General features: G+C 52.2%; 1 protein-coding gene across 2 annotated transcripts in view; it reads left to right on the top strand.

The window, feature by feature from the left end:
- The first annotated feature begins 12,217 nt into the window (after positions 1-12,217).
- MXI1 (MAX interactor 1, dimerization protein) overlaps positions 12,218-23,995 on the top strand; it is a 54,639-nt gene continuing 42,861 nt past the window's right edge. The window contains exons 1-2 of one of the 2 annotated variants that reach the window (XM_058028677.1): positions 12,218-12,413; positions 22,864-22,996. In XM_058028677.1, the coding sequence (XP_057884660.1) occupies positions 12,218-12,413; positions 22,864-22,996 (329 nt within the window). Of the gene's footprint in view, positions 12,414-21,795; positions 22,147-22,863; positions 22,997-23,995 lie in introns of those variants that run through there. The other variant, XM_058028678.1, reaches the window with a different exon arrangement.

A 23,995-nucleotide genomic window follows, 5' to 3' on the forward strand; every position in this document is an offset into this window, starting at 1 on the left:
GAGGCACATTGGGCAGAATTTGCTCTGCCACTGTCAATCTAATGGGAGAATATTTGGGCATTGGAGTTGTTTTCTTATAAACAGATATTTTGGAATGTCTTGCTCCACTTGGCTTGGTTTCTGCCTTTCCAGTTCCAGTATGGGCATATTCCCATAAGAAGAGGAGGTCTGGCAAGCAGGAAGCATTCCCCAGTGTCAGCCCATGCCCAGGACATGAATTAAATAGCTTGTGCTGCATGAAGCCAGACAGGCTCTTGGAGCAACAAGAGCACATGTGCAAGTGCCACTTTTGGCAGCTGCCTTTAATTTGATAGATGCAGTTATGAATTGATTTTAGGATTTTGGGATTTAGACAATGCAATTCCTCCAGTCATAAAGGAATGACAGCACCTCTTAGCTCCTGTGTTAACCAAAGTGCTGTGGCCAGGGGCTGGGATGGCTATTTCCATGGCCCAGCTCCAGCATGGGAAGGATGCTCCTCCCTGCCAGCCAGGGGCTGTTGGATGCCCTGTGCTGCACTTTGGGCAGCTGGGACAGCGCCAAGTTATTGATGGCTCCCTTCATCCCTTTACTCCCCTGTTGGTTCAGTTTCCATTTCCTGTCTCTGAGCTACCTTGCCAGTCTCATTGGTGCCTGTGCCACCCCAGTTCACTCAGCTGTGGCTGCCAGAGAGCATTTAACATGGCAAGGGAGAATGGGAGTGTAACTGAGCTTCTCTAAACATCCCTTAGGCAGAGAGGTGAAAGGTCCCTTGGGTGGTAACAGGTGAACAGGAGCTGCTCCAACAGCACCAAACCTCTGCCCATTCCTGCCTCCAGTCCAACACCAGGGAAACAGCACCAGGGTGGGATTTGCCACCAGCCATGGCTCACCTCTACTGTGCTGGCAGACAAGACAAAAGTCACCAGAAGTGAGGATATGTAGAGGGATAGGATGTATGAAAATAGTGCAGAAGGTAATCTCACACCTGAGGAGTTGCAGCTGTGCTGATCACCAAAGATTAGGAACAGACCTGCCCTTAATGGGCCACAGCTGTGTCCAATAAGGATGAGTGCTACAAAAGAGTGGCTTAGCTGGGTGAGGGGAGTGATGGAGTTTGTTGTCTGTCCTGTGAAGATGGTGGAGTCAGTGCTGGGAGGAGCTGCATGTGATAAATCACTGAGAAGGTATGGGAGCTTTGCAATAGGATGGTAACAAGGATGTGCAGTAAGTCACCAGCAGCTCCCAGAGAGCTCATGAGCAGGAGTGTTTGCTGTTCCATCAGCTGCTCCCAAACATGTTCAGGAGCACTGCTGCACAGGAACAGGACCTACCCCAAACCTCCCCACTGATGGGTGCTCCCAACCACCCCCCAGAGAAACATGCACTGGGGTGCTGTGCAGCCCTTTGCCATTGCCCACATAGAGAACTTGGTGTGGTGGAGCCTTGGAGGAAGCCAGGAAACATCCCATGCCTGCCCTGCCTGTCAAGGGTGCAGCTCTGGAATGGCAGTGGGGCCACACTCTGGGCACCCCCTGAGCCCCAGGCTGAGCCCTTGGCCAGGCTCTCCAGCCAGCCCATCCTGCTCAGCTGGGGGCTGACAGACAGCCTCCTCTTCCCTCTCTTGGTGGGATAAAAACCACCCACCCTATTGTTCACAGCCATCCTCTCAGAGTTTATAAATAAACCCTGTTTCCCTGCTGTCTTTGTGCTTTCCCATTTTGACGCAGCCTTGATTTCCTCCTGTTCCAGAGGCCTTCAAACAAACAGCTCCTTTTTTTGTTGTTGGTTTGCTTCCTCCCAGCCTGTGCTGGAGCAGACACCAGTGCCTGTGCCTGGTGCCAGGATGCCGAGTGCTGGGACAGGGTTATCTGCCAGCTTCCCATAAATTGCCCCATCTTGTAGGTGTGGGTGTTAATGTGCAACTTGGTGGCAAAGCAGCTGGTTTTATTGCATGTGCAGCATGTTAGCAGTGGGAGGAGGATGCTGAGCAGTCTGGGGATGGGACATGGGAGCCTGGTGCAGTCCCAAACAAGTCTTCCCTCTACAGGGTGAGGCAGAGCAGTCAGGCTCCTTCAAATCCAAGCATGAAGTGGGTGAGCCAAAGGATTCACTGCTGCCCAGAGAGCATCACGCCTCCACTAGCCTAAAAATACTGGAGGGTTTAATTTGAGGTGATTCCCCAATTAATTTTAATGGTGATACTTAATTTCTAGGCATTTTAAAGCACACTTCTTGCTGGCAGTTTGCAACCCTTTAACAGCGATTCTGGTTACCAGCATCTTTTGGGTAAATATTTAAGGAACACTAAAATCCACCCATGGTCTATATAACTGCCCTTCTCTCTGTATCAATATTGGGGATTGCTCATGTAATACGTGCTCTATTACATGTGGTCATAAAAGCAGGTCTGTGGCCTGGGCCAGAACAAGGAAGGGCGTGTTTTGCTTTTTCAGCACTTGCATTGCAAGGGCAGGCTAATTTTTAACTCTCTCCTAATATTTCACAGCATCTGAGTGAAACCAGTCCACTGACTGGAGCCTGGGGTAGAAGCAGAGCTGGAGAGAGCAGGGATGCTCTGAGCATCATGGTGCTGCAGGGTGAGATATGGGAATGAATGAAGCTTTCCCTCTTTGTTCCTTTTCGACCACTTCTGCTGAAACCAACCTGCTGAGAAGCACTGAGGGCTAGCAGAGGTGTTATGATGGCCCTTGTTAAAAAAAACTGTTGGGTTTTAATATCCAGCAGGGTCATTCCCAAGCAGAAGTGAAGCTGCCATCTCCCCTGTCTTAACTGCTAAGGTTAAAAAAGAGCAGAGAGAGATGTCTTAAAATATCTTGACACCTGAAATTCAGGAAGAAGAAAAAGACAGGCCAGGCAAAGGGATGTGCTGAGCTGTAGCAGCACGTGGGCAGCCCCTGTGCTGGCACAGGCAGCCCAGCCCTGCTGACGGTGTGGGTGCTCATGACTTCACCCCGGCTGGCCGCTCTGCACTGGGTGTCTCCAGCTGTTTGACATTCCCCTTCCTCCTCCCGAGGCCGAGACGTCTGTCTGTCCACATCCCGCCCATGTCTGGAGCCAGCAGCTCCAAAGGGGAGCAGAAGGAGCCGGCGGAGCTTCCCCACTCCGCTGCCTTTGTGTGCAAACCGGGTTTATCTGTATTGTTTGGCCAGCGCCAGCAAATTACAGCCTGCCTAATGCGTCGTTAGGGAGAGGCAATTAAATACCAACCCAACGAGTATTGCGGCCAGCGTGACTGGCGAGAAACAGCTGCAACCTGCACGGCAGCTGGGACAGACGGGTGGAAAACACCAACCTCTCTATTTGTGTCTTTATTTGTGCCTTTGCTCTACCCTCTGCCGTGTCTGGCCGGGTGAAACCTGTGCAGGGCAGGGTTAGGCAGGGATTGTGCCTGGATCCGGTGAGTTTTCTCTGGTTTGACTCCAGCCCAGTGCCTGGTGGTGCCCATCCTGTGTGGCGCTGGGTCAGGTCACCAGAGGTCACAGGACTTTGCTTTTGCCCTGCAGAGCATTCCTCCAGCTGCTGTGCAGCCCTGTGGGCTGTTCTTGCAGGCACATCCTGTACATCCCTCTAGGATTTAGGGCTCCAGCTCAGTTTCCCATCAAATCAACCCTGGTTTTCTATGGCATCTTCTTCAGTGCCCTTGTGCCCGAGCTCCTGACACTGAGCTTCTGTCAGTGCCACCCCACCTGCAGCCTCCTGTGCTGTCCCCAGGTGAGATTTTCTGTCCCCTTCCTGCTTCACCTGCCATGATCAACAGCACATTCAAATCTCTGTCCCTCAGCCTCCAGTGCTGAATCACCCCAAGTGTTTTGTACACCCCCAATCCTGTTGCTAATCCTGGACACCCTAATGAATCATTTTTTCTCCCCAGATGCTGTGAGCACTCATGGGGAGGGAGCCATTTTGCTGTGGCCTGCAGTGTTTTCTTAGTGTTATACAAATAAACAGGGGTGGGTTTGAACCAGGACCTCTGGAATCAACTTCCTGCAGGTGCTGAGGGAATTTCTGGGTAGATTTAGAGGGCTACCTTTGCAAACAGCATCTTTAGGAATCACTGACGTGATGTTCATGGTGAAGTGCTCTGGCACCAGGAGCAGGCAATGAGAAAATCATCACTGGAGTCTCGAGAGAGCCAAGGATTTAAGCTGGCTGTGTGGACCAAGTCATCTGCCACCAAGCCCAGGCATCTGAAATGCAGAGCAGATAATCTGTGCTGCTTGCTGTTACCAGCTGTCTGAGAGCCAACAGTGCCAGGTTTATAGAGGGTTTGTGAGCCCTAAGCAAAGGGTGCACAGGGGGTTCCCAGGAAGGGGAATACCCATGGCAGGGCAGCGCATCAGTAACAGAGAACAACCATGTTCCTGCCAAAGCCATTGCCCACAGTCAGCTGCTGATTTAAGCAAGGGTATCTGCCAGGTTGGCCCTATCAGGAACCCACAGTCACTCTTTCCTGCCCTGCACATTGGTTTGGGGCGTTTTATGTGGTTTTACTCTGCAAGTTGTTTGCTCTTTGAGGGATCCTACAGAATCTGAGTCCTGGGGTAACAACAGACACAGGGTTAAAAGTGCAATGAACGGGTCATGCTCATTATTGTCTTTACAACCTGAGATTTTTCTAGGCCAGGCAGTGCAACAGATCAAATGTCTTCTCCAGACAGGTGTCTGACAGCACAGTCAGAGTCACCATCAGTGGAATCAGAGCAGGTGGGGATTAGGGAATGGATTGCAAAGTGAGTAATGCACTGGCCAGGCAGGGGAGCAGAAGGGCTGGGGGCATCACCCCCACTCAGCAGAGCTGGAACCTGCACAAAAGAAGGCTCAGGGCCAGCAGCAGAGGGTTTTGCTGTGACATGCCTGCCATGAGATGTAGGGATCTCAGTCCAGTGGAACCTGTGGGATTGCTGTGGGCAGCAAACCAGGGGCCAGGATGCTGAGACTTGTCCCTGGTGCTGCTGCAATGACCAGCCACGGCCAGGGTGGGGACAGAGGATGCCAGGCAGGATCAGCCTGGGAGGATGCACAATCCTTCTCCTTGTTACAAGGAGACAGAGGGCAGAGGAAAGAGGAGGAGGAAGCTGTAGGGAAATACTGGGGAGAGGAAATATCTTTTAAATCTCAGCTAATGTTGGCACACAAACAAATGGGTATTAAGTGGTGGGGGCTGCTGGGAGACTGAGAAATTTGTGAAGGGGATTATATGACGTGGCTGCTCAGAATAGTTGGATAAATGACCCAGCCTATCCCCTCTGGTTTTGCCCTCCCCTTATGGCACCAGGTGCTGGGAGTAGCAGCAGGGCTGGTCTATTTGTATTTGAATATTAGGGTGTCAAGCAAGTAAAAATGAGAAAAATTGCATCTAAAAACTGGTGTGCTTTTTCTGTTCTTGGTATGCACCAGGAAACCCTCCTGCATCAGCTTCTGGGGTCAAAACTTGCCTGCCAGTGGCCTGCAGAGGTGCAGTGAGCTGTATTGGAGGGAGATGCTTGTAAGAAGTGAAGGAAATCATTAGGCAACAGCAGCTACCCTGCAAGAGCCACGAGCTGTCTCTGAATGCATTGCACTGAACCAGCAGAGCTACTGGCGCTGGAGGCTCCCAAGGCTCCTCCCAAAGCCGAGCTCCTCCTGGAAGCATTGTCCCCTCCAAGCCCCCTTGCCCAGCTGGTGGCATCACTGTGGCTCCACAGCCAGGGGCTGCCTTCCCCTGCCCACTGTGCAGTGGCATTAGGGACAAGAGCAGCATCCTCGTGCCCCCCAGCCTCCAGACCAACCCCAGCAGCCTTTGCCCATCAGGTTCCTGCAGTCTGTCCCTGTGCACTGAGCCTTCTTCTGCCTGCAGGTGAGCAGCAACTCCAGGTCTGAGCATGACCTCTTTAGCCCACATTTTTTCTGAAGTTTAACAAATTTTTAAAGTTAAACCCTCATCCAGCCTTTTATTTGGGATGACCAGCATTCCTCCTCTCCTTTCAAGGGAAGAATGTAATTTTTCACTATTATTTAGTTGCTGCTGTTGCTGGAGTCAAGTGGCAGCTGTGCCCTGATGGATTTCCCCACATTAACATCAGACCCAGGTACCACAAAGCCCAGGTTAGCAATGAAATCCCAGGAAACCAAGGAAAACTGTGAAAATCAGGATGTCCTCTTTGTAGAAACTGTCTGGTGAGTCCAAGCTGCGAAAGCTTTGGCAAAGCAGAAATAAGGAATTGCTGAAGGACAGTCTGGGGAGGCCAAAACTGATCCCCTGCCCCTCCAAAACTCTGGGCATCATTTCTGCATCCTCCACCTTGGGGTGGGGATGGCTGGAAACCTCCCAGGACACTTCCCCTTGCAAAGCCTCTGCCTTTCTTTTCCTCTGGACTTTACCTCCTGCAGCCAGTTTGCCAAGACACGAGGCTTGAGGGAGTGAAAGGGAAAAATGAGGCACTGAGCAGGTGCAGTCTGTGCACAACCCCAGAGAGGCCTGGTTTCATAGCAGCCACCACCTCAGGAAGGCCATCCTGAGCTAATGCATCAAAACACAGGAGGCTGTGTGCTATGACATCAGTTCAAAGGCTGAGTGGAGGGACACAAAGCATTCCAAAGTGAGAAGAGGATCAAACCTCTGTTGGGAGGTGTGGGATCCTCTTTCTCTGCTCTTCCCACAGCAAATTCTACTGAGCTTGTCCTAGTGGCTCCTCAGCCCCAGACCAGAAAGCACAAATCCCAGAAATGTGTTGGATGTCACATTACTGAGTCTAACATAAAAACTCAAAGCTGAAGCATGCAAAATTGCACACTGAGAATGTTACAAGATCCTCCTGCCTGGAGCGATGTCAAATGACCTTCTCTTGATCTGCCAGCCCAGACTCAAGGATCAATTGGTGCACTCCTAGGAGTGATGTAAAGCTTTCAGCTGAGCAGATGGAGAACTAGACCCTCCACTTGGCTCTTTTCACCAGGGGAGACACTCTTGGACCTTTTGCCACATCCATCCTCCCACCTGCCTTAGCAGGTCCCATCCACGCCCACCCACCCAGACCCACCAGGAATATTCAGCATTTAATCCACCCACCAGGAGATGTGCCTTTTTTCTGCTGGCACAAGGCAATTTCAGACCATATGTGTGCTTTCCCTTAAGGGTGGGCAAGAAAAATCCTTTATTGTTTTTATATCAGAACTGCACGGCAACTACAGTGAAAGGCCAAGTGTGAACAGCAGAGAACTAGTAGGAGCTGAGAAGAGCTCGTGCCATCTCCCAGCCTCTGAGACAGAAAACCTACTATTTATTACAAAGATGGAGACTGAGGAGGGCAATTAGAAGGCTGGAGGTAAAATAAAAAGCTTATTGTAAAAGTAGAGATCATAGGTTTGCCTGGTGAAAGCTGAGATCAGGGGGCACCACACAGGATTTCAAGGAGGACCAATCCCTACAGGATTGTAAGGAGGGATTTCAAAGGAAATTAAGTAGAAGCTTTAGAGGTACTGACAGGATGAAACTGTAAATAACAGCATCATAAATGGACCTGAGAGAAGCAGTATGGCTAGGCAAGGCAGGACCATCACCACTATTTGTAGCTCAGTTATTTCCAGCACACACCAACAGAGAGCACCAAGGACAGATCGCAGAGGCGATGTGGCAGCGTGGGCAGGCAGAGGCACCCAGAGAAACCACGGAGCTTCCTGAGCCCCAGCAGAGGATCAGGAGGGCTCAAAAGCCTGAGGACCCAGCCTGCATGACAGCTGCTGGAGCAGGCACCTGAAACCCTGACAAGGGCCTTTCTCCTGGAGCACCCCTGAGTTCTCCTCGTTCCATTCAGGGAGCAGTGGGGGAGTGAAAGGCCATTGTAATGGTGGCTTTCATAAGAGGGCTGGATGCAGCCCCCCACTCTGGGCCTGGCCAAGGGAGAGGCTCTGACAGCACCCCTAAGGACATGGAGCCCTTAGGGATGCAAACATCTAGCAGCCCCACAGAAGGATATGTGGCCCTGCTGTAAATCACAGTCCCATGTCACGCCCTGGGACAAGGGACAGCAGGCAGCAATAGCAGGTGGCAGCCAGGGCCTGCAGGACAGCCTGGAGCCAGTGCTCCTGGGGAGAGCTCCATGTATTAATTATTGACTAGTGAAAGAAGAGATATGAGATTTCACTGACCTCTGTGTATCTCTGTGCAGGCAGATCTCTGCACCCCAATTAAATCATGCTTGGCCAAGGAGAGGGGTGGTAACCCGCACTCACCACTGGGCTGGGGCCACAAGGAGTGATGCCAGTAACACTAAAAACTTCCTGGGTCCGACAGCAAAATCAAGGTTTAGGAGTCACCCAGGTTTCATGAGAGATCTCCTCTCCCTCCAGGGTACAGCTGCTCCAGACCAGCTCTAGCCCATCCCACCACAACAACTGTGTCCATTAAAAAAGAAAAAGAAGACACGTGATAGCCTCCAAACAATTTTTCAGTACCTTTGTATCACTCTTGTGCAGCAAGAAATGCCTGCCCATGGCAGACAGGCAGCACAACTATCACCTGGAAAATTAGTTAGTCCTTCCAAAAGGACTGCAGCAGACTTTTAAAGGCAGGTGAAATTTTAAAGGGATTACATTTGGATTAGCCTGAAAGGAAAGAGAGCAGGTGCTTCCAGGAGCTTTTGCAGACCAAAATCCAGGGTTGTCTTGGCTCCCACCCTTTAAACCCCTCTCTGAACCCTGCCAGGTCTGTCCAGGGGCTGATTTACACTGGTGCTGCCACTGGAACAAACTGGATGGATAACACCTGTGCTGTGGGGAAACAGCTGCTATGTGTGACACCAGCAGAACAAGGTCACAACACACCCACCAAAGGGGACTGAGCATTTGTGCTCAGAGCAGTGGCTCTGTTTTCCTCTGTTCAGCCCAACATGGGCCCCAGCCACACACACATGAGGTGATTCCCATGGCAAAGGGGAAGGGATGCCCTCTCTCTACCCCAGGGGTTTCTCATGGCTCCTCACACTACCAGACAGCTTTGTACCTCAACCCACACCTTGCTATGTTATGCAGCACTGCAAAATAAAGCACTCCAGCAACCTTACCTCTTATCTAATCCAATCCCCAAATGATGGGGTGGATACTTTTCCCACTTTTACAGGTGTGAATTTGGCAACATCCCTGTGGGCACCCAACCTCTGCACCCTGCCCTTGCTGTGCCACGCTGAACTGAGGGCAGCCTGCCACACCAGGCTGCTGATAACAGGTGCAGGGATGTCCCTTGATGTGACATCTGCCTTGGCCCTGTGCCTGGAGGCAGTGGTGGGATGGGATGGGCTGTGGGGCTGAGCCAGTGGCTCCCCAGCTCACCCCAACTCCCACAGCCATGGGCCCATGGGGCTGCACTCAGATCTTCCACTTCTGCCTGAGAAGCAGCTTCCCCATCGCCTTGCAGAGAAAAGATAGACAGTGAGACTTCAGGGTGAGCTCAAAGGTTGAACAAAGTACAAGAGAAGGGAAATAAAGAGAGCATGCCCTTAAATGGCTGTATTTAGAAGGCTGCAGTGGGTGAGGGTGCTGGACCATGGCTGCTGGATGTGCAGAGCTGGCAGTGCTGCAAAACTTCTTCCCTTATCACTCCTGTGTTGCCTCTCTGATTCTGGGTGCTTTCCAGTGTCCATATGCCCTAAAGCCTCCATTCCTCTTAAGCCAGTTCCCTTTGAATACCTGCCCTTGGATCATTACCTTGTACTTTTCTCTGTGGAAGTGCCTTTAAAGAGAAATTGTCCTGGAACTAAGCTAGAAGGGAAAAAGATGAAAATTATGATTATCCTGGCTTCAAACCTGGGAAGTCGCTGGGAAAACTGGTACCTGCTGATCCAGACCAATTCATTCAAAAATCAAAAGCATTCAAAAATCACCAGAGAAGTGTTGTGCAGGTGCACAAGGAGGACCAAGAAATGCAGTAGGTAACAGAGGATGCTGCCACTAGGCACGAACAAGATCTACAGTATGGACTCTGGATGGCCAAACACATCCTCATCATCTGGGAGAGCACCTCTGATTTTTAAATCATCTGATTTTAAGCAATCTGTTGCTGGCTGCCTCTGGTGCCTTCGGTGTGCTTTCAGCAATGACCTCTTGTACTTTAAGGTGAGGTCATGGAGAGCCTCCTGCCCGATGGCGAGCCAGCAGAGAGGAGCCCTCAGTGCCCAGCCAGGCTGGACAGCTGCTTGTGTCCAGTGGCTGCATCTGGGGTTCATTAGAGCAATCCCACCATCAGCTCAACCCCTGCACAATTAGAAAGCCAGGGACTTTCTGACTGATGTTTTAATGGGAGTGTTTGCCCATGCAGGCTTGTAAAGCAGGAACCGTGTCTTATCTCAGCTAGTCAGTGGAGTTAATAAAATCCAAGTACATTCTGAGTCCTTCACCTGCCTGGATGTGTCCTATGGCTCAGCCTGGCTCCCACCTCTGCTCAGCCCCTGCTTTCCCAGCTGGAATCCTGCTCTTAGGGATGGCCAATCCCTGCGGGGGCTGAGCCCACCCGAGCCTGGCACTGCGTTCTGTCCCGCCCCACTCCCGGCACATCAGGCTCTGCCTTCTGCACTCTCCTTCAGGCCACGGCTAAACCCAGATGATGCTGTGCGCCCTCCCCCCGACGCCATCCCGCTCTGGGCTGCCGAGCGCAGCGATGGGACGAGCCGTGGCACTGTGGATGTGGCAGCAGCCGTGCGGTGCTGCGGGCACGGAGGAGGTGCCATCTGCCCGCGGGAGGGGCTGTGCTGAGCCGCCCTGCACGGGCAGCTGGCCCGGCCCCGGCATGTGCCGTGGGAAGGCATGAGACCGACCAAATCCTGCAGCCACGCTTCCCAAAAATAGCCCGCTGGCCCCCAGCAATTGGGTGCCGCGGGGGTTTCATTGCGTGGCTGCAGTGTCCCCTCTCAGGTGAGTCAGGTCCCCGTGATGCTGCGGGCTCCGGGTACCACTGGCATTACTAACACAGCCCTCCTAAACGCCACCACGACCTCTCTGCTCCGCTCTCCGGCCCGTTCCGGTCCCTGCGAGGCCGGTGAGCCCGGCGAGACCCACGGCAGCCCGGTGTGAGCAGGTGCCCACGCCCCAGCACATCTCCGGGGCGATGCTGCTCCCCAGCCGCTCCCACAGGGCTCCTCAGAGGAGCCAGACCAACCCGACCGGCCGGGCAGGAGCGGGGCTTTGTGCTGCAAACGCAGCGCCGTGCTTCGGTGCCGCTGTCACGGACACAAGGGGAGCCAGGAGGGTGCTGGAGGTCACTTGCGGCCAGCCTGGTGCTCGTGGAGTCCACTCCGCATACCCCCCTCAAAATTCATGGACCCGAGATTGCAAATGACTCCTGGAAGCGCAAATCCTTGCCCTTCTCCTCAGTCTGGGTCAGGTCCTGCGCTCTCTCCTCCGGGCGCTGCTGCTCTTTCTCGCCTCCCTGACTGCAAAACAAGGGCAAAACAAGCTGTAGTGTGCCCGGCCCTGACCCACGTCTGCAGGGATGGATATGGAGGGGGTGAGGGAGGCTGGTGCATCCCTTGCCTGCTCTCCGCCTTCGATTTACTTTCGAAAAAAATACTTTATTAATTGCTTTTAGAGTCTGCACCCAGACAGAGCTTTCTGGGGGACACTGCATAACAGAGGAGTAACGTCACATTAAACCGCTAGTGCTTCGTGCCGAGGGGCCCCTTCGGAGTTCGGGGCAGCGCTGGCCCCATCGCCCCCAGCGCTGGGCGCAGCATGGGCTCCCCAGTCCGCCTGTCACGCTGGGTCCCTGACCAGGGACAGACCCTGGGGCAGTGGCGGGAGGTGACACGGAGTGACAAGAGGCAGGGCAGGCTTGGCTGCGCCTCCGCGTCCTGGGGGCGGGTGCAGCTGGGCCCCCACCAGTGCCACCATCCCCGGGGCGCGGTGCCACCGCCGCCGGCGCCCCTTTCCGAGGGGTCGTTCCCCCCGCGGCGCTGTGACACATCCCGGCGCTGCTGACCCGCCGGTCCCGGCCCGGCCCGGCCCTGCCCCGCCGGCCGCCCCCCCGCGCCGGGCGCCGCGCAGCCGCCGGCGCTCGCACTCCGCAGGCGCGGCCGGGCCGGGCCGCCCCGCCGGGGCGCGGGGGGGGCGGGACGGCGGCGGCCCGTGGGGCGACACAGCGGCGGGGCGGGCGGCGGCAGCGCTGGGACCGCGGCGGCCGCCGGGCTCGCCGGCAGACGGACGGACGGACGGACGGAGGCAGCGCAGCACGGAGAGGCGGCGGGGCATGGGGAAGCGCGGCCGGCCGCGGAGGGAGCCGCGGAGCGAGCCGCGGAGCGCAGGGGCGGCCGGCGGGGCCCGGTGCCCCCTTGGGGACATCTGCAACACGAGCCCCGCGGCGGGCATGGACACCTTCCTCTACAACGTGCAGGTGCTCCTGGAGGCCGCCAGCTACCTGGAGCGGATCGAGAAGGAGAATAAAAGTAAGTGCGGGCTGGCGGCCGTGGCCGCGCGTGTGCGTGACTGCGGGGCGGTCAAGGGGAGTAAGGAAAATAACCCAAACTTTCGGCTGCCTGCAGGGGCCGGCGACGCAGTGACAAAGGGCGCCGGGGCCTGCCTGCACCCCCCGCGGCAGAGCCGTGCGTGCGACCCCCGCCGCCACTGGGGAGACCGGGCCCGGGGGAAAGTTTGGGATGGAGAGCGGAGCGGGACGGCGCGGGGAGGGGGGGCGCATCTCTGGTTCTCGGGGAGAGCGGGCTCGGAGCGGCACCGAGAGGAGCCGGGGGGGCGGTGGGCCCCGCGCGGAGCCAGAGCCGGTGGCGGAGCCGGAGCGGCGGGGGAGGAGGCGATGACACGTCCCCGCTCCCCCCGCCGGGGCATGGGCAGAGTCACGTAGGCAAGTGGCAGCGCTCGCCAGGTAGCCGGCGGGGAGGAGAGGGCAGGGCAGAGCAGTGCAGTGCAGGGCAGGGCAAGCGTCCGGTGCGGGGCGGTGGCCAGCAGCGCCGCTAGCCTCCTGCTCCGCGGGCGCGGAGGGTGCGCGTAGCCCGCGGCTTTGCCCCGCGGAGCGGTGTCCCGAGCGGGCAGGCGAGCCGCGAGGGACGGCGGCACCGCGAGGCAGAAGCGCTTCGGGAACAAAGGGGCGGCCGTGGCCCGCGGCGGAGCGCGGCCGCGGACCCCGCGCGGTGGCGGAGCGCGCTCCAGCGGCGCTGCGCCCGGCGCGCCCCGCCCCGCGGGCGGACACATGGTTCGCACATGGAGCCAGCGCGCCGCGCTCATTGGCCGCCGCCTCCCGGGGGCGGGGCCTCGCCTCCCGCTCCGCCAATGCGCGGCGCCGGGGTCCCCCGTGTGACGTCACGCGTTGCCGAGCGGGCCGGGGGGGGCGCGGGGCCGGGGGGGCTCGGCCGGGGGGTTCGGCTCGGGGGCTCCGGGACCTGCGGGCCCGGGGCTGTCACACGGACACCTCGCAGGGAGCCCCGGGCTCCGCTCCGCCACCGGCGCTTTGCCCTTGTTTTCCTCGGGTTTCTCTGTTACTCTTTGTTATAGCCTTTTAAATTTTTTTTTTAAATTTTCTACTTTTTTTTTATTATTCTCCTTTTTTTTTTTTTAAATTTCTCTGTCCTCCTCGCTTTCATGTTTGGGGTTTTTCCCCCCTCCCCCCTTTTTTTTCCTCCGAGGAGCATGTGCTGCGTTTTGTTTTCCGTTTAACTTTACAAAGGCATCGGCAGTGCCTCGCCACGCGTCTCTATCGCTCCCTCGCCCTCTCCTCGCCGTTCGCCCCCGTGGCAGCTGCAGGTCCCGAGCAGGTGCCGGTACAGGGTGCCCTTGTTCTGCGGGAAAAGCTGCGTGCACGCAGGCTCCCAGGGAAAGGGATCCCACTGCGGAGGAGCCGCTCTGCCGCTAAAGCTGCAGCCAGCAGCCCTTGTTCTTTGCTCGCCCAGAACAAATCCAGGCTGCTCTTCTGTTTTGGAAAGTTGAGTTAATATTAGGGTGGGATTTTTTTTTTTTTTTTTCTCACGTGCTAATTGTTGTTTCGTAATGAATCTGCAAAGCCAAGCGTCTGAGGAGCAGAGCTGCGCCGTGAGCAGCAGCTGCGAGCAGGGAAATGACAGGAGACACCAGCAAGAACTGGGTTTGCGTGTGAAAACAGCAGCATCCCTGGTTTGGAAACTGAGTGTCAGACCGCTGCTTTAGGTCTGTTTTTTTTTTTCTCAAGGAGTGCTCTTATTGTGAAGGGGAACTGTCAAAATCATGGCTTTTTTTCAGGGTGGGGGGAGATAGAATTCTCTTTGCCGTTGAGATGGATAGTATCTGATCTTTTACACGCTCCATTTAAAAATGCATCATTTTACACGGTTCCTTGTTTGGAACTGGAAAATGACTAGGACTGCAGGATACAGGATTTTTTATTGCTAGGTTTTTAAAAGAGGTGTTTGCATTTAAACAACTCCATTCCTGAGCACTTGTTTTCATGGAAGCTTTCACTAGTAATTGTTGAGGTCATAATGTTGAAAATCATCACTTTTATTAGGAAATTCTGCAAAACCTTTCAGTATTTTAATGTGCAATCAGGACATTTTAGGGTAAAAAGTCCCATTTAACCAAAGGTTCAGCTGGTGAACGTGCTGTTCAGAACGTGACTGTCATAAACCAGGCAGCTTTTACGTGTTGCTCCCAAACAAAGAAAAATGCTGCTGGGATTGGAAAACAATCTCTGAGCCTTACTGGCCCTATCTAAACTAAGGAACAGCTGCAGAAGCGGGAGCGTTGTACCCTAATGTGTTTACATCTCCTTTCTGGGAAGGGATTTGCATGCAGAGCTCAGGTTATTGCACCAAGAGAATGCTGTGCCCTTTCATCTGCCAGGGCAGGGGTGATTCCTCAGTGCACTCAGTGCTGGCAGCCTGGCAGAGATGTTGCTAATGGTCACTCCTCATTACAGTCTCTGAAATCACAATTCACAATAATAGAGGGGGCAGCTCAAAAGAGTTTGGTGATGGAGACTGCCAGACTCAGTTGCTGGAGACTGCCAGACTCAGAAGCTTGCCTGCTTCCTGCAGGATGCCCAGGTCACTTGACCATGGTGTTACAAAGGGTGTAATGAGCTATTTTGGTGTTACTCCCATCAGGAAGGTGGCTGAGTCACAGCCCTGTTGTGCCAGGTGCTGTACATGCAGGGGAGTGACAGTGCCCTGCCCCAAGGAAACAGTCTTAAAAAAACAGAGGTGACAGGTGGATGTTTGTCTCTTCCTGGCCAGGATGGGTGACAGGGACAGAGCTGTTGGGATCAGCATCACAGTGGTATGGAAACTGAAGAGCTTCAGTAACCATAGGAAGGAATTTAAGGAAGGGCTGTTAAGGCTCTGAGAGCTCAAGTGGTTTTTCCTCATAGTTTTATGGTTTCTGATAAACAACACTCAGTGCCCTCATTCATTCTTCCAAGCCTTTGGTGGCTGTGCCATGTTATTCACCTTTTCAAAACAGCGTCCTCAGCAGGAGCAGATGCTGTTTGGTAGAAGGGCCCCCTGAGAGGTGGACACAACCTCTTCTCTTGTGGGTCCAAATGCTTGGATATCCCAGATGTGCATGTCATGCCTTTTGGTGATAGAGGAGCAGCTACAAGGAAGTTTTCAGCCTCCAAAACACACCTACCCTTGTCTGCAGGTCAGTGGTACAAGGCAGACAGCAGAGCCTTCCAGGTCTAGGGCAGGACTTGAGATAAGGCAGGAGTTTCCTACCTGCCTGAAGCCCAGGCAGAAATATGGAGATGATGATGATTTACATTTATAGGTCCCACATCCTATCGTTGTGGCCATGAATAATACCTGAGGGGCCGTGGGTTGGCTGGGTGGTGTGGAAACAGAACCACAAGCCGTGGAGCAGGGTAGGATATACTGTCAGGGCTATGGCAGGGGGAGGCAATGTTCAGGAGTGGCCTCTCAGCAACACCCTTATTCACTTATATTTTAAAATATTAGAATAAAAATGACCTGTGTTACAGTATGGTGACAGGGAAGGTTAGAATCCTCTTATCAGACTCCTTGGGTAAGCTGGAGTATTTTAGCTGCTGAAATATAACTGAATTATTTTTCCAGTTGAGCCTCGGGGAGTGAATAACAGTGCTGCCTGCCTGCTTGCTGCAGTTCTCATGGTGAGACCACAAAACCCAATCCCAACACACCTTGCTAACTGACATCTACAGGTTTCCAAATGACCTGTTTCTAGAAATTTAAGCTTGGTATCCAAATAATAGAAACGTGGCACAAAGAAAGTTACAGTGGCTGTTTTCAGAGAGGAAAGTTGTGCTGAGGGCAGCTCTGTTGATACATCTGTAACCTCTGCAAATGCCACTTCATGAATAAACAGGGCTGAAAATCTGTAGCAGTTGGAATGTTTTTAAAGGGACCTGGAGTAAACTCAGGTGAGGTTTAGTATTGTGCCAGGCATCCCCTTTGTGTGTGTGGACTCATGTTTTTGTCAGTAGGAGTTGCACAAACATGTGATGAATCCTTCGGATACGATGACTTATCTGTAATAGGCATGGTGTGTAATACATTCTGATCTCACTACAGATACAGACCTGTGTTGCCATATCCTCTTCCAAAAGCATGAAGGCAATCAAGTCTCTGTAACAGGGGTGACAAGTTCACCAGTCTAATAGAGGTGTGCATGCATAGGACAGTGGGCCTTGCCCCTCGCAGGAGACAGCTAGGTCTTCTTCAAGTGCTGGCTATGTTTATTGATCTTCTGACCAGAAATAACAAATGGATGATCTTAGATTTGTCCTTTGCTCCTGAATAATTCTCTCTGAGGGAGAAGACAACTGAGCCTTGGGGATGAATTAACAGTATCTTCATCATGTGGCTCCTTCCATTGTTTGTGTACTGTTTAGGGTCTTTTTCTGACAAACCAAAGAAATGTCAGAAACCTGTAATTAGCTGAGGGCAGAAGAAGCTGAGACTGCCTTTGGTCTGCATGCAGAGCTCCCATTATATCAATGAGAGCTGACCAAGTGGCTCAAGGTCAGTGTAGATGGCCTTGGATCTCATGGTGATGTGATATATAGAGCAGTGTGGGACCCCTTTATTTATATATTTTTCATCCAACTCACAGTAAACCCCTTTCATTCCTCCTGGTTCATGACCTGGCCACAGTGATTCATGTGTTAGCCACTTCCAGGTTGGGGTGTTTTGACTCATGCTGTTTGGACCTCAGCATAGAATTCAGAAGGAAGCCACAGCAGGAGAAATGATAGGGCAGAGGTAGAACCATGGAACTGTGCTGGAAGCACTGCTGAGAACTGATCACATCCCTTGTCAGCAGAGCATCCTGAGAGCCAGAAATGAAGCACATTCTGAAGAACCCTACTTTCTTGTTATTTAGCTGAAGGACTCTGTATATTTTTTCTTGTGGAAATTCCTTTTAATTTTGCAGCTGGATCAGTTAAGTGACTTAATCAAAGTTATAGAGTAAGTCACTGACTCAGTATAAATTTGGGCACAGCACTGGGCTGAAAACAGAGCACATCTCCTGAAGAGAAGGAACAAGTGACCCAAAGAGCCAATAGATCTGTGGCTTTTATCTTATTGTTTGGCAGAGCTTAGTCTTTGAATCAAAGCGTGCACTTGATTCCTGTTCAAACTCTTGGGTATCCCAGAGGTTTGGTTCTGAGGAATGTCTGTCCTCAGTGGTGGATGGGTTCCAGGTACCAGTGGGAGTGCTGAAATGGATTATCTGGTGCCTTGCAAAAGAGTGAACCTCCTGGATGAGAAACGAGGCCATGTCCTGTGGCACTTGCAGGTCCCTTGGTGAAGGTATTGCAAGCCTTGGAAGGAGTTGAGTAGGTGGGACTTGGGTTGTGCTCCAGTCTGCTGCTGCAAGTCCTGCAATTCTGAGCTATTACAGTCGTGACTACGAGAACAGAGACCTGTTTGTTACAGTGTGTGCTGATTATGTTGTTCAGATGTTGTTCCCCTCACTAGAGAAACAGGAGTGGTATGGATCTGCTGTTCCCAGAAATTTGGGGAATCACTGAATCTTTTGAGAGTGCCAGAAAATGGTTCCCACCAGGGATCTCTGTTCATGCTTTGATTACACAAGTGTTAGATTTCAAGGATTTGAAAACAATATTAAGAGTTTGGCGGGTTTGTGTGAAGGTGGGCAAAGGAAGCACTTATGGCTGTTGCCATTTTAATGTTTCTCCTAGAAAATGCAAATGGTTGGGAACAGGAGGATTTTAGCAAAAGCCAAATACAGAATGAAAAACAAGGCAGCTTAGCCAAAGGGATTGCCCTTATTGAAAATAACTTCCACGTTGCAAAGCATTGTGCTATTTCTAAGGTTTGTGTTCAAAGCAGAGGGCTGGGCATCTTGATTTGTGAGACGTGTTCCTGTTCCACCTCTGACTTAGGGTGTGTCTTCTTGTGAGTAATTATGCTGCTTACACCTCAGTTTCCCTTCCTGTCGAGTGGAAAGAAAATAGCTGAAGTAATTTTGGGTTTGAGAAGCTTAAAGCATTACTTTTGGAAAGCTCTTAGAAAATTTCCCTGATGGAAGTTGCTAGTTTAATGTAGGTGATGGCGATGTTGATAAAAAACAGATCACATCTGTTATACTTGATGAAAATAGTACAGCAGCATTTCAGATGTAAATATTAATTGATTTCTGCACTGCAGATTTCTTCTTGGATATTTAAATTATTGCTAAGGAGGAGGGAAAGGCTATCAGGGAGATTAACAAATCCATTATTAAGGCTGGAAATGGAGGGTTGCCGAAGTGCCATTTAATAAAATGTAAAAAGCCCCTTTCTAAAGGGCGAAGCAGCAGAACACACAATGAAAGTGAATCACAGCTGCCAGAAGGGATGCCAGCAGCAAGCACTTATAATCAGAAAACTGTACTTACAGATCATTCGGAGCCACTAAATTAAATGATCTCATTCTCCCCTAAAATACTCTTCCCTTAGCCCCTCCCCAGTGTTGCCTGTGGATTGCTCAACCACATTTAAAATTTGACTTAGGGGGCTTTTTGGTCAGCAGTTGAGTGGCATTGGGCCTCTTCGTGCTATTTACTTTCCACCCACTTTTGTTTCTGTCACACTCTGGCATTTTGCAGGCTGACCTGCCCACACGAGCACTTGGGATGGCAATTGCAAGATTTTACAGATCTGTTGGGACTCCATAGTTACTTGCCTCTTCTCTAGGGCTCCTTCTTTGGGGAAATGTCCCACACTTTATTTCCAAATTTGTCTTTGTTTCACACAGATTTTTTTTTTCTAATTTACATTGTTTACTTCAGAAACAAAGACTTGGAAGCTGAGCTGAAGTGTAAATGCAAGAGCTTGTCCTACATCATTTCACACAGAACTGATCCTGCTGTTACTTATTTCTAAGCTGATTTAATTTACCATGTGTATCAGGATTCCCCTCCTTCCTCCTCTCTTGTTTTGTATATTGAGCTTTACCTTCATGAGGCTGACTCTCTGATATGCTCCTAACCTACCCCTTCATTTTCCAGCCATGGGTTTCCCATTTAACCCCTAGAGTGGCACCACATATCTCCCAATGTGCCATCAGAAAAGCTAATGGCAGTGGGTCTGCTAAGGGCCTGTTCTGCAGTGAGTTTGGGGGGTTGGAGTTGCAGGGTTTGGGTTTTTTAATGTTTAGTGTTGCTAATCCTGAGAAGCAAATGGCTCTCTGGTTTTGGAAGTAGGTTAAAGGAAGCTCAGTTAGAGCCCAGAAATGCTCTTGTGTTAACCTCTCTGTTGTGGAGATGTCTGTGCACCTGTGTCCTTTTCCTTAATCCAGGATCTTATGAGTAGTCCTTGAGACTGCCCAAATTTGGAATTTTCCTTCTGTGCTTTTAACAGTCTCCTCTATGGGCAGTTTCCAGTGTAGAAATATGAGGTGGGGAGAGAGAATGTTTCATTCCCTGAGTTCTTCTTTCCAAGCAAGGGCTGGGACTGTCTTTCCCAGAATGAGGAAGGCATGTCCCTGGAGGTGTCCCAGCTTCCTTTATTTTTCAGCTATGTCACCTTAAGAGAAACAAAACAAATCAACCCCTAGAGATTTGGAGATGAAAAGGTCTGTGTAAGAACTGAATAGTGGTATTATTTTTACCTCCATCAGCTGCAAGCCTGCAGTGTTCTGAGGAAACCTCAGAAATGGTGGATCAGCAAATTATGTGTAGAGAAAAGTTAGCTACCCTGAATCCACTTTTTTCAGCTCTTCTCTAGTTGAGTGCTGCCGACTCTTGCAACTGCATCACAAGTCTCCTGATACTTTGTGCTCTGCCTAAAGCCTTTGCTACCAGACATAAGCCATTGATTGAGAATTTCTGCTTTTTTGGGATTTTTTTCAAGGTACTTTTCTGTCTCCTGTTGTGATGGAGGAATGTTTGCAAATGTAACTAGTCATGGCCTAAAGGTTCAGAAAATATCCCAGTCAGAACTACAAAACAGTCCTTGGGGGATTCTAAGTCAGAATCAGTTGGAGATTCAGATATTTACCATGAATGTTCTTATTCTGATCTTGAATGTTTTCTGAGTGCATCCTTTTCAAGTAAGATAAATATTTTAGAGATTGGTATAATACAATTCTATGTTACCAGGTTTTTAAGCTCCATTCCAGCTAATGCTGAGTTTGGTAAAATTCAGGGCGATAGAAGTGATCCAAGGGTTTGTACCTACATGAAAATAAGGATGTAAATACATTATTAAAATTCTGGAAAGAGTGATCATACTGAAGGCATTTGTTAAAATGTTGAGATGATCACTGTTGTGCCTTGTTAATGTACCACTTCAACTATAATGAATTTGCTGTCTGTGGTATCTCTTGTCTATGCTCTTAAATAATCTGTGCACATTGAAAAATGGGCCTTGCTCCTTAACCTCCTATGAAAAACAATCTATCAGTCCCTCCAGGTGGGAATTCCAGGAGTTCCATCTCCACAGGTGAGATGTGGAAAGTTTCCACATTGTGGCTGTGGCTTTGTCTTTTGTAGGCTCTCAGCTTTGTCCTTGCCACAGCCCTGCCAGTTCCATGTGGGTGGGCACGGAGCCCTCACCTGGGGTGGGTGCTGTGTCCGGCCCTGGGCTTCTCAGTTCAAGGGAGACATGGAGCAGGTGCACTGGAGGGCTGCAGAGTTGATCTGGGGACTGGAGCGTCTCTCTTAAAAGGCTGAGGGAGCTGGGCCTGCTCAGCCTCAAGAAGAGATGTCTGAGAGGGGATTTTATTAATGTCTGTCTGTTGGAAGGGAGGTGTCAGAGGTTGGACTGGGTTCTTTGTGGTGGTGCCCAGCAATGGGACAAGTGGCAAGGGGCAGATGCTGATACACAGCAGTCCCACCTGAATATGAGGCGCTGTGCAGGTAACTGAGACTGGCACAGGTTGCCCAGAGAGGCTGTAGAGTGTCTCTCACTGGAGATATTCCAAAGCCATCTGGATGCAATCCTGCACACTGTGCTCTGGAGTGACCCTCCTTAGCTGGGAGCTGACCCACCGTGGTCCCTCCCAGCGTGACCCACTCAGTGATTCTGTGACCTGACCACCACGACCACCACCTCAGGGTCTGGGTGGGCCCGGAGCCATCCCCTCAGGCGCGGGGACACGCAGCCACTGCCCCGGGAGCTGCCTCCACACGCTCCGGCCGTGCCTCGGTGCTCCCGGGAACTGCATTTCCCAGCCCGCCCCGCTCCGCTCCGCTCCGCCCGCCCGTGAGCGCCGGGCAGAGGTAAACAAAGTGCTGCGGGGCGGCGGGCGGGGCGGCGGCCGGAGGGGCCGGTCCCGCCGCGGGGCTGCCGGGCCGAGGGGGCCGGGGCTGGATCCTGGCAGGGCCCGGCGCGGGGCCGCATCGGGGCTGGCCGCGGGGGCAGCGCTGGGGACGGGGCTGGGGCAGGAATAAGCGCTCGCCGCTCCCCGGCGGGAGCATCCCGGAGCGGCTCCTTCCTCCGGCATTTCCTCCGGCGTGTTCCCTTGCCGCCCCTCGCCCTCCCAGGAGAGCCGCCCCCGGCACGGTGTGACGAGGCCCGGGCACTGGGCAGAGACGGCGATCCCCAGCGCCTCCCCGCCGCAGCCGCCCCCGTGTCCAGCGGGGGAGCCGGGAGCGTGGGGGCGGAGGGCGGCCCGGGGCTGCGGAGCCCCCCGGCCATGGAGCGGGTCCAGATGATCAACATCCAGCGGCTGCTGGAGGCGGCCGAGTATCTGGAGCGAAGGGAGAGAGGTAATGGGGGGAGGATGGGTGCCCTCCGTGAGGGGAACGGGGCTGGGGTCAGATCCCCACCGAGGGGCGACAGTGACCCCGAGAAGGGATCAGAGCCGGTGTTTGCTGGCGGGACGGTGGTGAATCCCCAGCTGAATGAAGGATAGGGCTGATGAGCCCTCCTGAAGGTGGTGGATGAGGTGGAATGTTTTTGCAGAGTGGGGGAGGTTGACGTGGATGTGGTTTCTGGGAGGAAAAGGGGATATTTGGTGTGAAAGTTTTCCACTGGGCAGGAGGGATGGTGATGGGTGGCTCTGGCTCAGCAGACGCGTCAGTATCACGGTGAAATATATCTGGTTTGCCTGGTTCAGATAGGTTGGGCAGGAGGAGGAAGATGAGGCACTCTCTGGATTGTCTTGTTTTTTCTTTTTTATATTTTCAATGTTTGAGTGGTGGTGACCTTCCTCCAGGGTTGGCAGAGACTTTATACTTCCCTTCCTCCCTTTTCTCCAGCCCCAGTCCACTTCCCTTTGAAATGAATATATATCCTCAGTCATTTCCCTGAGCTGTTGTGATTAAGGGCCTCCCCAGCTAGGCCAGCAGGTTAGTGGTGAGGCCTGCCTGCTGACTTCTTTATTTTTCTCCTTTTTTATTTTTTTCTCTCCTTTTTCTATTTTTTTTTTTTTTTTGGTCGTTGGTTTTTTGTTATTAATGCCTTGCCTGTTGATTCTCTTGCAGAGTGTGAGCACGGCTATGCCTCAACCTTCCCCTCAGTCCCAAGCCCTGGACTACAAGACCCAAAGCCCACGCGGAGGCTGAGCCGGGCACGGAAATACAGCGGCAGTGGCAGCATTGCCAGCATTGCCACCAGGTACAGTGTGGGCACGGCTGCCTGGGGCTCACAGCTGCAGAACAAAGCTGGAGGCAGTGGGGAGAAATTTCCTCTCTTGGAAAAATGGGAAGAGAATGTGAACAGCTAGAGGGATTCAGAGCTAGGGCACACAGGTGCCGTGTCCATTCTGGATCTACAGCACTGGAAGTAGAGGGGGACACAGGGGAGCTGGATCTGAAGTGGCACTGCCAGCTGACACTATGCCAAGTCTCAGATGCTGCAGAGGGAAGGGGAATAGGGAGATCTGTTCATAGGGTTTAGGGAGAAGGTAGGCAATAGCTATTCCCATTATATACAGCTGATGTCTTTGCAACCCAGAAATCACTGCTTTTAAGGGATAGTGCATGTGCAGCCTGGGTGCTTTGGGATTGTAATGACAGGCATGATTTGAAGCAAGGAAATGTTTTGAAATGGATCCCCTACAACAAACGGGAGAGAGGGAGATGACTGACTGTAATGTACAACATGTTAAAAATTCAGTTCAGGAAAACAAAGCTGTGTTTCAGTCTGCCTTTCAGGGCAGTGGGATTTCCCAGCTTTTGATAGCTTGGTAATTGTAGAACTCTATATTTTTGACACTTTTCTTATTATACAATGGCATGTTTTTTGGTTTCTTAAAACTAGAAGAGACAATAGGATTAAGCCTATTGCCTGATGCTCTGGTTGCATTTGCCTCTTCCCTCTCATTCCTGTTCTTTTTATTTTTGTTTGCTACCTTCTGTAGGTTTGTTCAGACCTTGTTGAGACCTTCTGGGATAGAGAAACTTTAGAAACATAGAGTATGCCTTTGAAAAGGCATTTGCAAGCTTGCTTTTACTGCAGCAAGGCCTGTGCAATCCATAAAATGGTGGCAGGTGGCTCAGGTGATTAAGGCTTTCTTAAGGCCATTGGGAAGGACCTGTAAAGGCCTAAGGGGAAGGTGCCTTTGCTTGCAGTGATTCTGCTTCGGCAGCATTTGATAATAAAGGTTGTTTGAAG

The sequence above is a fragment of the Melospiza georgiana genome, chromosome 8 (assembly GCF_028018845.1).
Source record: "Melospiza georgiana isolate bMelGeo1 chromosome 8, bMelGeo1.pri, whole genome shotgun sequence".
In the NCBI taxonomy this organism is placed as follows: Eukaryota; Metazoa; Chordata; class Aves; order Passeriformes; family Passerellidae; genus Melospiza; species Melospiza georgiana.